Here is a 14,741-nt window from a genome sequence, read left to right as displayed (position 1 = left end):
GTGAGGTGATGAAGAGAATACTGATGGTGAGGATATCGATGAGATTTCCAGGGTTGAAAGACTGCCTCTACTCGCCCGGGCAATTCTAGGGGACCAAGGGGGGGGGGGGATCTATAGCGGATCACCGGTCATGGACTGTGAAGGGCAAGAGGGAGAGGGGTTAATTGTCCCGATGTGAAGATGGGAGGCTTAGAGGCTTGAGAAGAGAAGGAAAGAAGGTATTCAGAAAAGGTTTTGCAATATGTGACACAGGAAGGGCGAGTAAGGGGTTGATCCAGGGTCCGAGCGTCTAGGTCTTTTTGCGTTTGCATCCAATTTTCTGATATTGCACGCCACACATGCACAATACTTTGTTCCCCTCCTTCTATACATTCTCTCACCTGAGATATCCTACTAGTCTGGTTCCCGCACAAGTACCCTCATGGTAAGATGCAGACGGAACAATCGAAGGGAGAGGAAGAGATTTTATTGACGTTATGGCATGTCGCACATAGACGTCTCTGACCAGAGAGAAATTTATCCCCACAAAACCTGACGAAGCGCAGGCTTCACTTCACTTCTTCCTTTCCGCTCCACAGACCGAGGTGTGTCTGACACCATATGTGTCAACACAGTATCAGCGCGGTGAGACCGAGGTCTCATGTGTTAAAGATCGAGAATTTGAAACGCACACTATGTTTCCCCTGTCACACAAGCCTTGTCCGCGTACTGTTTTGTCCATCAGATATACACGGAATACACGGATGGGCGTTGTGTGGAGAAACAATCGTCCACGTTGTCTCGTATCTGATCTCCTCTTCGTTAAACCCGACCCCGGTTACGCAATCATGCATACTAGCATGCAGCAATTGAGCCATGAGGTATGAGGAGTGGTGGAGTGGTCTCTCGAAGAAGGTATTTCAGGGATACACGACGCGCACACGCGTCATGAATTTTTGGACCTGGTCTAACGGGCGCGTCGTCGTACACGCGTCGGGTCGAGTCAAAGGCGAGATAGCGAATTATGGTGTCGATACAAGCAAGCGATGGTGTGTCGTAGCTCATGTAGAGTGAGATATCCGGGATATCCTATGCCTCGACTGATCGTTCGGGAGTAGACTCATTCGTGACGATTGGTTGCATAGCGGTCGAAAGTGAATGGTGGCATGGTGGGAGATGACATTCCGAAGTCGGGAGAAAAACCTCATGGCAGTGGTTGGGATGTGTGGCCTGTGGCACCCTCTCGCTTCGTATTGTCGACTACATACAGTTCTTTGTCGAGGTCGAGGTGTCCGCTGTTTGAGTCAATTGAGCAATTATCGAGTGGTGTCAAGACAGTTGAACGTAGGATGAAGATGAGACGTGAGACAAAAGGTTACACTTATATCAATGTGGTACCAGTCGTCAACGTCGCGTCGCCATCAATGGGGTCACGACCAAGGGAGTCACAAAGGCGAGAAGACCGTGACGCGACGTGTTGTGCAGACGTGCAGACGTGCATGTTGTACATAGGTGATCGCGGGTATCTATCACAAGCACAGGCGAGAGGAGCGTAGGTACTAGGTACATACATAGAACCCCTTCCACGTACAGAACACACAGTCTAAATCCTACCGCTTTGTCTTGCTGCATCCTGCATGCTGCCGTCAAAGATGTCACGTGTCAGCTCCACCATCGCCTCCACTGCCCCATGCACCTCGAGGTATTTTCCAACGTCTGAAAGCTTCCTCAGGATATAACATCCTCCTACCTACATCATAACCTACTTTTTACTGACACTTGACTGATGATGGGTCAAAACATTCCATCTCCAACACCTTCATCATTATCCCCTAACCCTACTCTTCCTCTACCAACTCAAGATCAAACGCCTCCACTTCCTACTCCTCTGAACCCCTCGGACAAACCTGGCACATTGACCATCCTGACAGCCTCAGATGTCGATACCATCATCTCATCTCTTGACCCTGAAACGATCCTTCAATCTCAATCAGAAATATTCATTTCCCTTTCTACCGTGCACAAATCGAAGAAGAGCGATGAAGAAGTAGAAGAGGAAGATGATAATGGCAAGACGCAATTACCCCCTCGGACTTCCTTGAAATCCAATACGAACACTACCCTCTACATGCCTTCCAGGACTGAAAAGGGAGAAGAAGGTATAAAGATTGTTTCTGTCCCTCTGAATGGTGAGGGATTACCAGCGAGTACAATTTTGATGGATGAACTTGGAAGGGTGAAAGGTGTTATAAACGCAAGGAAATTGACAGCTTTGAGGAATGCGGCTGGTAAGTGTTGTGTCTCCCGTAAATCCATAGACCTTGCAATACAATACCATTCAAAACTCACGAAACTCAGATGATGTCTTTGAGATCCTCGTGTCAGAGAAAATAATCATACAGAGAAAAGAGCTCATGGTTAGGTTCTGCATTATTCCTCCGTTCATTCCCTCCTCTACAACTTCCGACAAATTTAGTGATATTCGGTTTAGGTGCTCAATCTTCAGCTCATGCTAATCTTTTCCTTGAATTATTCCCATCTTTGACAACATGTACTTTCATAGCTCGAAGAGATTCTCCTCGAGGGGAAAAATTAATCATCTCACTTCAATCTTCATTCCCAAAGAAAAATATCTCAATACATATTTCAACATATGTTGCTCCTCATTATCATCCTCAACCACAACTAGACCAACATACTTCCTCAACCACACGACAAACCAAAGACCAAAACATTATGAAGGAAGTAAAAGTGACGTCCGGTGAATCTCAAAATCAAGAAGAAATCCGTGATCCTTTATTATCACAAATCATACATAACGCACAAATAATATGTACACTCACACCTTCCACCGAACCATTATTCAATTCTGTCGACATATGTTCCGGTACTTCCGTAATTTTAGTAGGTAGTTATAAACCTTTCATGCGTGAAGTAGATGAGGGGGTCATAAGGAGATCAGGGATTGTCATTGTGGATTCTCGTTCTGCTTGTAAGAAAGAAGCTGGAGAGTTGGTAGGTTTGAAAGATGATAAAATGATGGAATTGGGTGATGTGATTGTAGATGGTAGTAAAAGGGAGAAGGTGGTTAAAGAAGGAGATTTGAGAGTTTATAAAAGCGTGAGTCAAATTTCATTAATTTTTCTACTTTATATAACCAATCGTTGGCTTTTGATTCTTTCCGAAGAGATTAATCGGCAAAGAGAGTTTGTCAAGTGAAGCGAACGGAGGGATGGGCTCGGAAGATATGCTGATGATCAGGTAGGAATGGGTCTTCAAGATGTAGCTATAGCAGAGTTAATCTTTCAACAAGCTCAGCATATGGGATTGGGAACTGTCATACCAAACTTCGATTCGATCGTTTGATCATATCCATACTTCCTATGTAGTCCCCTCATCCTCATTCGTTTGTTAAATATCGAATGAGATGCTATGCTATACGTCCACAAAACGTCTCCTCTCTTGTGACGTACCTGCTTGGAGTGCACCACATGGAACACAGAAGCGAAGAAACACACTCGTCAGACTGAGAAATAACGAATCCAATGCAGATGCTGAACTACGATCCTATAAAACCTATGTATCTACTAGCTCCCCTATCGTAGACTGTCAGACGGAATTATCCCACCCCCACCCATCCTTAACGTAGCTCAAGAATCCACACTTACACACTCCTTGCTCATGGTATCGATTTCCCTTTGGTTCCTCTTCAAGCGTTACGTGTTGCCAATTATATCGACTTTTCGCCATTCTCGACCTCGACTGCTACAGTCGAGTCCTCCACCCAACCCGCGTCTACTCTTCCACTCGGACATCTTCCAAGCCCTTCGTCACACCCTCAACGCTCCCCGCCAACGTTTCCTCTTCCGCATCGTCAACATCGTCCACCAAGTCCTCATCCACCAAAGCGGCTGCAGCGGCGAAACTGAAATGTCTTGGTGCCTCTTTCTTCTTCTCAACCGTAGGTTGATTCTGCGCCTGTCGCCTTGTCCCAGTACCCTGGGCAACTTCGAATCCATCGCTTTCAACCCTCGGGCTCTTCGCACCTCTGACACTGTGACCTCCTCGCCTCGGTCCACCTCTCTCAGAGCGTTCGACACCGGGTCCACTTGATCGTCTAGGTGGTCCTGATGACACGTGATTGTTCTGATTAGGGGTGGGATTAGGATTTATTGCTGCCTGAGCCTTCTGTTGGGCTTCCTTGATGGTCCGGGCTCGTTCGTCGGCAAATTGTCGAGCTTTCTCATCTTCTTCACGCTCCTTTCGGGCTTCTTCTTCCCGAGCAGCTTGAGCCGCCTTTTTGCGTTCTGCCTCACGGGCAGCGAGACGTGATTCCACAGCAGCTTCCCGAGCGGCCGAATCGATGGGCTTGGCAGCGCCGAAAATGGCAGTGTTCGGAGAGCGAGCCTCGGTGGTAGTGGTAGAAGGGGATGGATGAGCAGAACGGGGGGCGAGGGTGAGTTTTCTACGCTCGGTGGGAACTTTGGGACCTGAATAATCAGCACACTTGTTATCATTCTCCAACTACAAAGATACGCATGACAAGAGGTGAGGACCCGATAGATCAGGCATGCAAAATGATGACACGCACTCTCTTCTGGTCCATCAGGGGAAGCGGCAGGCTGAGGCGAGGGTCGAGCGGCGCGCCAGTCACGTTCCTCGCCAGGCGAAGCGGTAGTGGCTCTTGAAGTAGGTTCTTGGCTCTTGAACCGTGTTCCTCTGGCCCACTTGTTGTCAGGAGCATACTTATGGACAACGGCATCACTCACGGTCTGTTCCGTATCAGCGGGGGAGGGACTGTTCTCGCCCGACGTAGGATGCGATCCGTTGATCGGGGTTCTCGTCTCCGCCATAGGTCGTGCGCTTCTCCACTGACCAGCTTCGTCCGCGGCGGTGGGACCGATATCACGCATTCTCCCTGCGCCAGATGATTCACGTCTTATGCCCAGACCAACCGCAGGAGGAGCAGGGACGAATTCGGTGCCTCGAGCAGCGGACCAGTCACGCTCGACGGCTGGTTCAGCGGGAGAGAATGAGGGGCCACGACGAGTACCGAGAACAGGTGATTCCCGGACAGGAAGAGGGCCAGCGCGTCGCCATTGTGTGGCCTCCTCGGCAGCCGAAGGTACGAAGTCTTTCCTTCCGGCAGCTGTCCGTCAGCCAAGTCCTGATTCGTCCGAACGAGCGGGGGAAAAGCCATGACGAAAGTCCGATCAAAGGAAGGAAGAACTGACATGGTTCTGCGACACTGATTCGAATACTCCGTCCGCTGAATTGCTGAGAGTTTTTGGCCAAAGCATCACGTAGCTTGTCTGCAGTCGGAAAATCTACATGTGCATATCCTCTTGGTTGTCCTTCGGCGTTCTTCGAAATACGTACGCCGGTAGGTTGGAGCTCGGTAAAGAAAGCACGTAGATCATCCTCTTCGGTCTCGTACGAGAGGTTACCTACGTGGGCGGTGAAGGGAGGAGCGTTGGGAATGGGCACATCTTGTCTGGCAGGGATTGCTCCTCCGAAAGCTGATTCCAGGTCAGTGATCGAATCCCGATTCAGACAAGCAGGACCTCACCAGGACGGTCGCCGTGGCCACGATCGGGCATGGAATCGAGATAACCGGGTTCGCCGCGTTTGGGTGCAGAAGAATCACGAGCGGCGGCTGAAGACATATCAGCGACATGAAGATGAATCTAGACGAGACGAAACTCACGAGCGGTGGGTAGATTGTCCATCTCGTCGGCCCATGATGTACCGGTTGCTTTTATTTAGTTACAAGGCAGACATCTGAACCGGAATGCTCACCTGTATCGGCGAAGAAATCGGCCAGGGCCATCTTTTGCCCTTTGGACTTCTTGGGTGCTGTAAGTTGAATCGACAGAGGGATATCATGAGTGGCGATAGAGAGGTCGAAGGGTGGGACATGACGGGAAAAGGTGATGTCAGCAAAGATCTCTCTCGGTGGTGATTGGCAGCGGTGGACAGCCCAAAGGAGGAGTGAAAAGCTCACCCATGATGCTTGATGGTTACGACTATGAATCAAAGTCAAGGGAGAATGTTGAAGTGAAGGCCAGAAGCTGTAGCTTATATATCGCAAAAGGATATCAGAAAAAAGTGCAAACAGTTACGATAAATTAAAAAGTGAGAGAGAAACAGGTGAAAACGGTAAAAACTCAAGCATGGGGGAGATGCCACACTGCAAGACTTTCGGAGATTCCCGGAGTTTCCTGTCCTCCCCACCACCACTCACCAACCAAGGATCCTCCCCTATCTCACAACTGCATCTTGACCCTTGACACGAGGAGACCAACACAAGACGCTGGCGTGGTCGTCATAGCATGGCACCATGCTCACATAGCCTACAAATACTGACTTTCTCCCTAATATCATCTTCATTCTTGACTCCCATGCTGCTTGACGTCTAGACTCCTCAACATCGATAAGCATGGGCAACGTTTGTAGTTTTCGAAGACGACGTATCCGGCTCTTGTCGGAGGAAGATGGCCTGAGACCGCTCCTTTCGCCACTATCACATAGTCGTCGCTCATTCTCATTCGACAATACTGACTTCACCAACAGGCAAGTGGACACGGATAAATATACCACCCTCACGCAGGCTCGGCAATCCGCAAAACCTTATATCCTCGTGCTCATCGACGGTGATGGGTTGATTGTAAGATCCCTCATTTTATATTGCCCATTAAGCTGAAGAGATAGTTCCAGAAAGACTTCTTCAACTGCAATGATCCAGATCACCCAGGTAGAGGTGGGGCTGAGGCAGCACGTTATCTTTATTCTGCCATCCAACACCTCGAACAAAATACTTCCCAATTCCGCGACGGTGAAGAAATAACAATCTCCCAGTCATCTCTCTCCTTTTCTCGAACTAAAGCTGGTGGCAAGGGTTCATCAGGGTATGACAGCAAGCTGCCCATCGTAGTCAACATCTTTCTCAATAGAAGTGGCTTGTGGTACGCATTGAAGGTGTGTTCGAGCACATGCTCCGAGACCAAGCGCTGATGGTGCTAAGAGCGAGGGCGTGAGAGATACTCAATTCCGAGCGTTCTGGGAGGAATTTTGTGGTGCACATGAGCTCTTCTCCGGTAAGTCTGATCCTTGTCTTCGATCACAAGTCTGACGAGTTCAGTGATAGATGTGTTCAAGATGAAAGAAGGTGCGGACTCAAAGATCAAAGGTAGTTTTACTTCCACTTAATTTCCAGGACGTCGGCTAAAACCCCTATCAGCGCACCTGCATCTTTTGGCAGGCAATCCGGCTTGCAAGACCATCTACGCTGGAATCAGCCACGATACAGGCTATGCCTCCACTTTGAACAGGTGAGAACCCATACTTTGAACCATTGTCAGGTCGACGTAATGTTTTTAGTCGCTGATTTTAGTTTGCAGACTGAAAGAAAACTCCATAACGTGGTCCTTCTCAAAGGTTATGAAGAGGTTCCACCCCGCATCGCCTCCTTCAGGTTACCAACCGTTTCCATGCCCGAATTATTCAGGACCGATCGGATAGTCATCATGCCAACGTCAGTTCCTTCCATTTTCTCCCCGCCTACGGCAGAACCTTCCCTTCTGATCGATCTCGACGAACTGCCCGCCGGATCTCAGAGTCCCGTTAAGATAGATGCCGTTCTTGTTCAAGCCCATGATGAATCTACACATCTTCTGGACGATGTTCCCGAAGCTCAAGAGGATCCCGCTGAAGCTCCTGTTTCCACTACGGATGCCGATGCAGGAGCTACAAAAGTCCATGATGACTCGGTGAATGCTCAAGACGATTCGTCTGTACCTCAAGAGACGTCCACTGAAGTGGGGGAGATCCCCGTGGAGAACCAGGAAATCGCCAAGGTTACTTTACCCGTAGAGGGTGAAGCCGAACGAACCCCCGTCATTCCTCAAGATCTCGTACCCGAGTTCAGCGACATCGCACCCCCAGACGACACTAGGAGTTATGCCGAGACCACAGGCGTCACAGAAGACAGCGTTGACATATCGACCGCTACGACTGAGGTCCAAGATGAATCCCTATCCATATCAGAACACCCTGCCATGTCCATTGATGAATCCGTCGAACCCGAACGAGAAGCGCCCACAGTGTCCACCGAGTCCAGGAAATCCATTCGTTCTCGTCCTCCACGGTCGTATAGTTCAGCGTTGGGCCAGACAGCTCCCAAATCTATCCTTGTCACGACCCCACGTCCTACTTCAAGTGTCGGTCCTTATCGTCCACCGGCACAACGAGCCAAAGAAATAACGGCACGTTCTCAAGAGTCAGACGGATCGGGGTGGCAAGTCGCCAGGTCTGCTCCCACTCGTTCTCAGACCGTTATCTACGGTCAAGGGACGAAACGGACAAAGAAATCAGTCAGAGAGATGAATCCTGGTCCGTGTCAATGGTGAGTACCTGTCCTCCACCGACGAGGAATTGACAGACAGGTTTTACCTAAGTCAGCTACTTTTTCCGATTCGCATGTGATAGACTGACGAAGAAGCACCTTATTGTAGTTTCGGTGATGAGTGTCGATATTCCCATGACTATGGTGAATCTTTCCCAGTCTGAGGAAATACTTGTGATGCTGACTTATTTGAACTCACCAGGGCTCAGAGAAATGACCTACGAGAAACAGTTCGACGTTTACCATGTTCAGCCAAGAAAGAAGGTAAATGTGAGTATTTCCTTGTACGGGACTCTTGTTGCAATCGTTCATATTGACTTATCGTAATGTTCGATGATTAATTATCAGGTCCAGAGGTAAACGGGAAAGGCCCATGTATATACGGGTAAGTAGCTTTCTTCGCAGATGGGGAGAACTGATCGAATAGGCATAAATGTCCTTATGGTGTACGGTGTAATCAGTAAGTTTTACTTTTTTTCAAATGAGGGACAGGGCTCAGGAACAGACCGAAGGATTGCAGGTTCAAAGATGTTCCCGGGGCTCATGATTGAGGTCACCCGCTTTTGCTTCACCCGATTTGTAGGCGGCGGCGGAGTGGGTATGTTGAAATATGACGGTATTTGGACGTTGTTACACATATCATTACTGCATGTACTGCAGGTAGTGTGGTGATATGATTTGGAGGCGGAATCTTCACGGTATTCTAGTCGTGTCGTGATCTGTGAAGGTCTTGAACCTCAATTATAGTCGAAAACCAAATCGAGGAGAGAAGAATGGTCATAAGTGGGAATTTATAGTTGTTGGATCTGTCGGATTGTTGGATTATTACTGTATTGCATCTTTTCACCAGACAGGCTTTTGATTACCAGTAGTATATGTAACATGCCATATCGTTTTTTTTCTACTCCACGATGCACGATGCACGACCGAATACGACTATACCATGGTATCAGTGTATGACGAAGGCGTCAACCAGCCTGTCCGTATATTCTTGCATGCTTCGATGCTACTTGCAAAATGGTAAAATGTAAGTCTAATTTCATGCTGACAAAGTGCAAACTCCAAACACACTGTGGGATTCATTCTCCATATTCATGTTTCATATTCATATCCTGTACCCCATACCATACCCTTTCTCCGATCTTCTCCGCGACCTTTTCAAACTCGGTCATGTCAAACGCTTATGTCCCCAAGTCAAGCGGCAAACCACTTAGCGACGAAATTGATACCTTCCGCCGCCGCTTCTTCCTTTTGTTTCTTTTCACTTTCGATCATATCATCACCTCTAACGGTAAACCCATGAACGGCATCTTTGTACCTCCTAACGCAAACTTTTTCTTCCCCTAAATTTCCTTTGAGAACAGATTCGACTTCATCCAATTGTTCTTCCGTCATCATGACATCTTTATCACCTTTGAAGATCGCACATGGTGTGGAAGTGATTGGTTCGACATCGGAATTGACCAAAAAGGCAGGATGGTTGGCTACTGAGCAATCGACTCGAACAGGGGAGTTTTCTTGTGCGAGAATCAAGGCCTAAACTGATCAGTATAATATTTCATTATTATTATTGTCAATACATCTATGGAATATGATAAAGGTATTGATGCTTTGAGTAAAATTTATTTGAGATGAGAAAGTGGATTCAACAACTCACATAACGTCCACCCCAACAATTACCAACAGTTGCAATTTTACCAACTTTTGGATCTTCCTTTAATTTCCTTACAAATCCCTCGATGAGAGGTTTCACTACGGCTTCACGATGAGTTACTAACCAAGGACCTAATGTTGCTGCTGTCTCGGCTGCATCTTTGGCTTTGGAGATCGCAGTGGCTTTAGCTTGATCACGAAGATTGGGTACGATTGTCTGTGGAAGTGAAGTTAGTTCTTTCATTCCTTTGCATTCCTATGTTGAGAAAAGAAGACGAGAGCGGATACTTATCAGTAGAAAAGTAAGAGGTAGGCGAGGATATCGAAAATTGTCGGAAGCCACTAGGAAGTGAGAAATACGAGAAGACTGTTCGACTCACTTTCAAATGTGAATGATCAACAGCATCTCCTTCGAGAAAGTCAGGTACGTAAACCTTCCATTCGTGCTGTGCCCAGGTATCGGCGAATAACTTGGTGTTGAGTAAATCAACCCCGAAGATGTCAGAGATGATAACTATCACATTTTGTTTTCCAGATGTCGGAGGGTTAGGGTCAACGACATAAGTACGAAGACCGTTGATAATTTCGAATGACCCGAGTGGGGTGCCTTCGTGGATATCTGAATGTCAACTGTGTTATTTATGTAGCTGTCTAATAGCTTCTTTAACTGGTCACTATGATCCTTGTACTTTACAGTATAAAGGGTAATCAAGAAAATGATGAAGTCTCTCTTGTCGTTGGAATCATCCTTTGTGTTCTCGGCTCACGTTGGGGGTCATTGAGAGAGGGGTGTAGAGATTGAAGGAGGAGTGTGGGAGTTGGAAGTTTGGTACAGTCCCTTAAGATGGAGAGTAAATAGGGTGAATCGTTTGGAAAGTATTACGATATGAACTTTTTCGGAAGGTGTTAATGACACTTCCCTAGTTGAACAGGGAGTAACATGCCACAGAGTCACGGAGAAGAGAAGCAAGACAATACTCACGTCCGTCCACACAGCAAGGAGCTATCGTAGTCTGTTCAGTGGCCATTTCGAAGTGATTTTCTTTGAGAGAGTTGTAAAGCTATGATTGAGGGATGAGACGAGAGGTATTTGTAAGAGATCTAACACCCTTTAGAGACTTGCTTGCTCATCCATCTCTACCACAGTATCCTTTTGCTTGGTCAGACTTGTCGACGGTGTCTCGGAAGCGGATTTTGACGTCACAACCGATCGCACTTCGATTAACCTGGGCGCTCGTGGGGCTCCGGTGGCGGTGGGGGAGCGGGACACCGTGGGAAAGTATAAATGTTGGCTTTCAGCCTGCCTGATAGGACCAACTCGGCGTGTAGGGATAATCCGGCCACTTCTGTAATTATTCCCCTCACTTTTTTTCGGTTTTTCCCAAAACACGCCACTCAACCTTTCCTTCACCCCACTCCCTTTCCACATACCATCACTCCACATACACATACCATCACTCCACAACCACATACCATCACTCCACATCCACATACCATCACTCCACAACCACATACCACCACTGCTGAGTCAAAACTCCCACTTCAAAACCATGCTCAGTTCTCTGCTTTTTGCACTTAACCTGCTCCCACACATGTGTTCAGGCCTGTCATCCAGCCTTCTTGTCTCCATGTGAACTAGTTCCCATTTAATATGATCACTTCGGGCTTTGGGCTATTTCGCCGAACCGTCAGGCACACCCCGAAACATCAGGCACACCTCGGCACACCCCGGCACACCCCGGCACGTAGGCCAAACATAAACAACTTCAAAATGAATTTTTTAACATCAAAGTCTCTATAACCTTTGTACTCTACTCACATTCTCTACTCACATTCTCTACTCACATTCTCATCCATTTTTCTGCCCATATGTCTGACACCAGCCAGCAGGCAAACAATCTCATTGTCAATGCTGCCAGATCAATCACCAATAGGCCTGGGCGTCCTCCAAGAGTATTTCGCCATGATTCAGATGCGATCTTTGGAGTTTCGAAAGTTGTACCAGGCGAGTTTTCAAGATTACAGTCCCCTGTGTCAAACGATTTGCTCACTTACCCCAGATCTTCCTACTCAAACTTGGCCAAATCCCTCACTTGTACCAACCGGAGACCTGTTCGCTGAACGAGCCCAGATACACACAGGTTAGTTATCTCGTCCTATGTGTTGTGGATAAGCTTCTAACTCCCAGATCGTCTCTCCACTGTGGCCGAAGAGGAAGCATTGCAGTTCGCATTGGCCAATGGCACACCTCTTTCAGCCGTCAGGGCCGAACAGCCCAGCGAACACAATAAGCAACACAATACCGAACAGCGCAGCTCTCACGATGGCCAGCGAAACACCCTACACCCTATCGAACAGCCCAGCGAACACGGCAGCCAACCAACTACCGAACAGCTGGGCGAGCAGCCCAGCGAACACGACAGCCAACCAACTACCGAACAGCTGGGCGAGCAGCCCAGCGAACACGACAGCCAACAAGTCACCGAACAGCTGGGCGAGCAGCCCAGCGAACACAATAGCCAACAAAATACCGAACAGCTGGGCAAGCAGCCCAGCGAACACAATAGCCAACAAGTTAGTAAATCGATCTCGAAGAGTTCCCATTCTTCGTCTTCAAACTCCACGCCTTCGACACCTTTCCAAGCCACTGGCTTGAGTCCAATTCAATCAAACACTTCGGCAACTCCACAGTCTACATTCGGCTCCTCATCAACTGGTGACCTTGGCGTCACACCCCACAGCATCGATCAAGGCCGACGCGAAGCTGCTCTTCGTCTCCAGCTCTTGGAAATTCCTTCCCATTCTTACACATCCGAAGGCCCCGAAATCCCTCAGCTTGACGTTTCGGTACACCGATCTCAAGCTAGCCAAGGTGACAACATACGCGAAGTTGGTGGCTTTGCCCGCACACCCAAGCAGGATATCATCAACGATCCCCGATACGAATCATTTGAGGTGCCCTTTCGCTGGATCCCTAGGGCTTTTGATACCATGGCAGGTCTTTCTCCCTGCATTCCCTTCTAGGCTGATGTTACTCAGCGTCAAGACTACAATGTGGAGAACCATTATGTCTCCAAGCACGTCGAAGTTGAATGGCTCGACCCGCCTGCTCTTTTTCCCTACGACATAAGAGCCCGTCATGCGAATTTCTTCGTCAGCGACAAAGCCTTCGAGGACGGTCCGGACAAGCTTGTGTGGAGGTCCATCTGGAGATGCAGTGGTAACTGCTGCCAGGTAGAAGCCCCACGGCAGACACTGGCACAAGTTTTAGCAGAGCGAAAGGGTTCCTCGCTCTCCGAAGACCTGGATGAGACTTCGCCCCCACCAGCATCAAGCCCGCTCAAAACGCAATCATCAAAAGGTTTACCTCAAAGGTGTGCCTTTTTCGCCGAGGTGGGTTGGCGTTTCTTTACCGAATAGCCCTGTCACGCTCACGGTCAACAGATACGAATGACTCCTCGACAGATACATCGCGCAGTCTGCACTTTGATTAGAGCCCGAATCGCCTATCATGGTGAACCCCAACCTTTACACCTACTCCGTCTTTCCCCTTATGTCAGAAATCTTCTTCATGACGCTGCAACAATGGTTGGCACCACCGAATCACGTTTAAAAATTCGTTGGGACCAACATTTCTGCCAATACCATCAGTATGTAACATGGGCCAAGAAAGAATGCCCCTGGCGGTTGCCGAAGGATCGAGACTTTACCACTGCCATCAGGACGGCTCTTCGTCGAGAGAGACTTGATAAATTGCCATTGGCAGCAATTGCTATTGTTCATGCCGCGAATCCTGAATCGTTTCTCAGGTGAGTCCAGCATCCAGAACGCTTCGCCATTCTTTTACTGATGCCTCTAGCTATCAGTACCCCAGTAGTCTTCAACTTGGTGGCGTTGAACACATCCCAAAAGATGAAGAATTCCTCTGCGTTATCGCCCCGAAACACGCTCTTCAATCCGCCATCCGCCACGCCAGAGAGCAGGGATTAGCCATGGACTCTTCTTGGAGAAACAAGAACGCCATAAGGTGCCCAGTCACTTTTTTGACCACTGTCAATGAGTACGGTCACATGGTTCCCGGTGAGTCTTGACCAAGCCTGGCTGCCAACCTGCTGACCGTTAATCAGTTGCTGTGATGGTCTCAAATCACGCAAACACAGACACATACACACATTTCCTTGAAACAGTTCGCGAAGCTATCGAAAACGAAGCCCGTGCGCTTGTCAGTGGGAAATCGGACATTGTCAGTTCGGCAGAGGATAAGGACTCCTTGCTCATGTATGCCGACGATATCGCCTTCGACGGATTCACCCCTCTATTTGTCATGATCGATTGCGACGATGCAGAGCGAAATGCTGTTGAAGAAGTATTCCCGGGAACACCAGTTCGTCTCTGTCAATTTCACTTCATGCAAGCTGCCCGATCTCGAGGACAGTCTATCTTTGGCAGAGATCCCACTGGCTGTCAAAAGGTTTCTCAATTTCTTGCGGGACTTCGTGACTGCCAGCGATGCGATGACGAAGAACACTGGGACGAGACATATGCACGTTTCCAGGTCAACCTCGCATCCTTGACGCGAAACAATACGGAGACATGTGAGGACATTTCGCGATGGCTTGAAAGCTGGTGGTTCAGCGATAGGTGGAGGCCAGCCCTGGTTGACTACGGACTTCCAGCAAATCACACCAGAGATGGAACTCTCCAC

General features: G+C 48.4%; 5 protein-coding genes across 5 annotated transcripts; 3 read left to right on the top strand and 2 right to left on the bottom strand.

The window, feature by feature from the left end:
• Window positions 1-1,768: 1,768 nt before the first annotated feature.
• TREMEDRAFT_33090 (uncharacterized protein) lies at window positions 1,769-3,345 on the top strand (the record flags this gene model as incomplete). Its single annotated transcript, XM_007005953.1, has 5 exons — window positions 1,769-1,996; window positions 2,036-2,276; window positions 2,402-2,634; window positions 2,722-3,099; window positions 3,241-3,345. 5 exons carry the CDS (start codon window positions 1,769-1,771, stop codon window positions 3,343-3,345), a joined length of 1,185 nt encoding a protein of 394 aa, XP_007006015.1.
• Window positions 3,346-3,508: 163 nt separating this feature from the next.
• Window positions 3,509-6,121, bottom strand: TREMEDRAFT_74367 (uncharacterized protein). Its single transcript, XM_007006214.1, has 8 exons — window positions 5,984-6,121; window positions 5,779-5,835; window positions 5,687-5,734; window positions 5,549-5,635; window positions 5,214-5,498; window positions 4,749-5,128; window positions 4,571-4,706; window positions 3,509-4,469 (listed from the first exon to the last, which is right to left on the bottom strand). Exons 1-8 carry the CDS (start codon window positions 5,985-5,987, stop codon window positions 3,775-3,777), a joined length of 1,692 nt encoding a protein of 563 aa, XP_007006276.1. The 5' UTR covers window positions 5,988-6,121; the 3' UTR covers window positions 3,509-3,774.
• Window positions 6,122-6,418: 297 nt separating this feature from the next.
• On the top strand, window positions 6,419-8,934 carry TREMEDRAFT_63843 (uncharacterized protein; the record flags this gene model as incomplete). Its single annotated transcript, XM_007006109.1, has 9 exons — window positions 6,419-6,646; window positions 6,691-6,957; window positions 7,010-7,076; window positions 7,196-7,310; window positions 7,373-8,383; window positions 8,586-8,653; window positions 8,732-8,768; window positions 8,811-8,843; window positions 8,889-8,934. 9 exons carry the CDS (start codon window positions 6,419-6,421, stop codon window positions 8,932-8,934), a joined length of 1,872 nt encoding a protein of 623 aa, XP_007006171.1.
• A 643-nt stretch (window positions 8,935-9,577) lies between these two features.
• On the bottom strand, window positions 9,578-11,171 carry TREMEDRAFT_69493 (uncharacterized protein; the record flags this gene model as incomplete). The annotated part of the gene is made up of 5 exons (XM_007006213.1): window positions 9,578-9,919; window positions 10,041-10,253; window positions 10,417-10,655; window positions 11,019-11,049; window positions 11,160-11,171. The coding sequence occupies 5 exons, from the start codon at window positions 11,169-11,171 to the stop codon at window positions 9,578-9,580; spliced, it is 837 nt and encodes a 278-aa protein (XP_007006275.1).
• Window positions 11,172-11,999: 828 nt separating this feature from the next.
• Window positions 12,000-14,610, top strand: TREMEDRAFT_63841 (uncharacterized protein; the record flags this gene model as incomplete). The annotated part of the gene is made up of 7 exons (XM_007006108.1): window positions 12,000-12,177; window positions 12,225-13,034; window positions 13,083-13,429; window positions 13,457-13,845; window positions 13,896-14,116; window positions 14,224-14,357; window positions 14,383-14,610. The coding sequence occupies 7 exons, from the start codon at window positions 12,000-12,002 to the stop codon at window positions 14,608-14,610; spliced, it is 2,307 nt and encodes a 768-aa protein (XP_007006170.1).
• Window positions 14,611-14,741: the final 131 nt, after the last annotated feature.

Source organism: Tremella mesenterica (genome assembly GCF_000271645.1).
Source record: "Tremella mesenterica DSM 1558 unplaced genomic scaffold TREMEscaffold_9, whole genome shotgun sequence".
NCBI lineage: Eukaryota > Fungi > Basidiomycota > Tremellomycetes > Tremellales > Tremellaceae > Tremella > Tremella mesenterica.
This window is presented reverse-complemented; position numbering and strand designations above follow the sequence as displayed.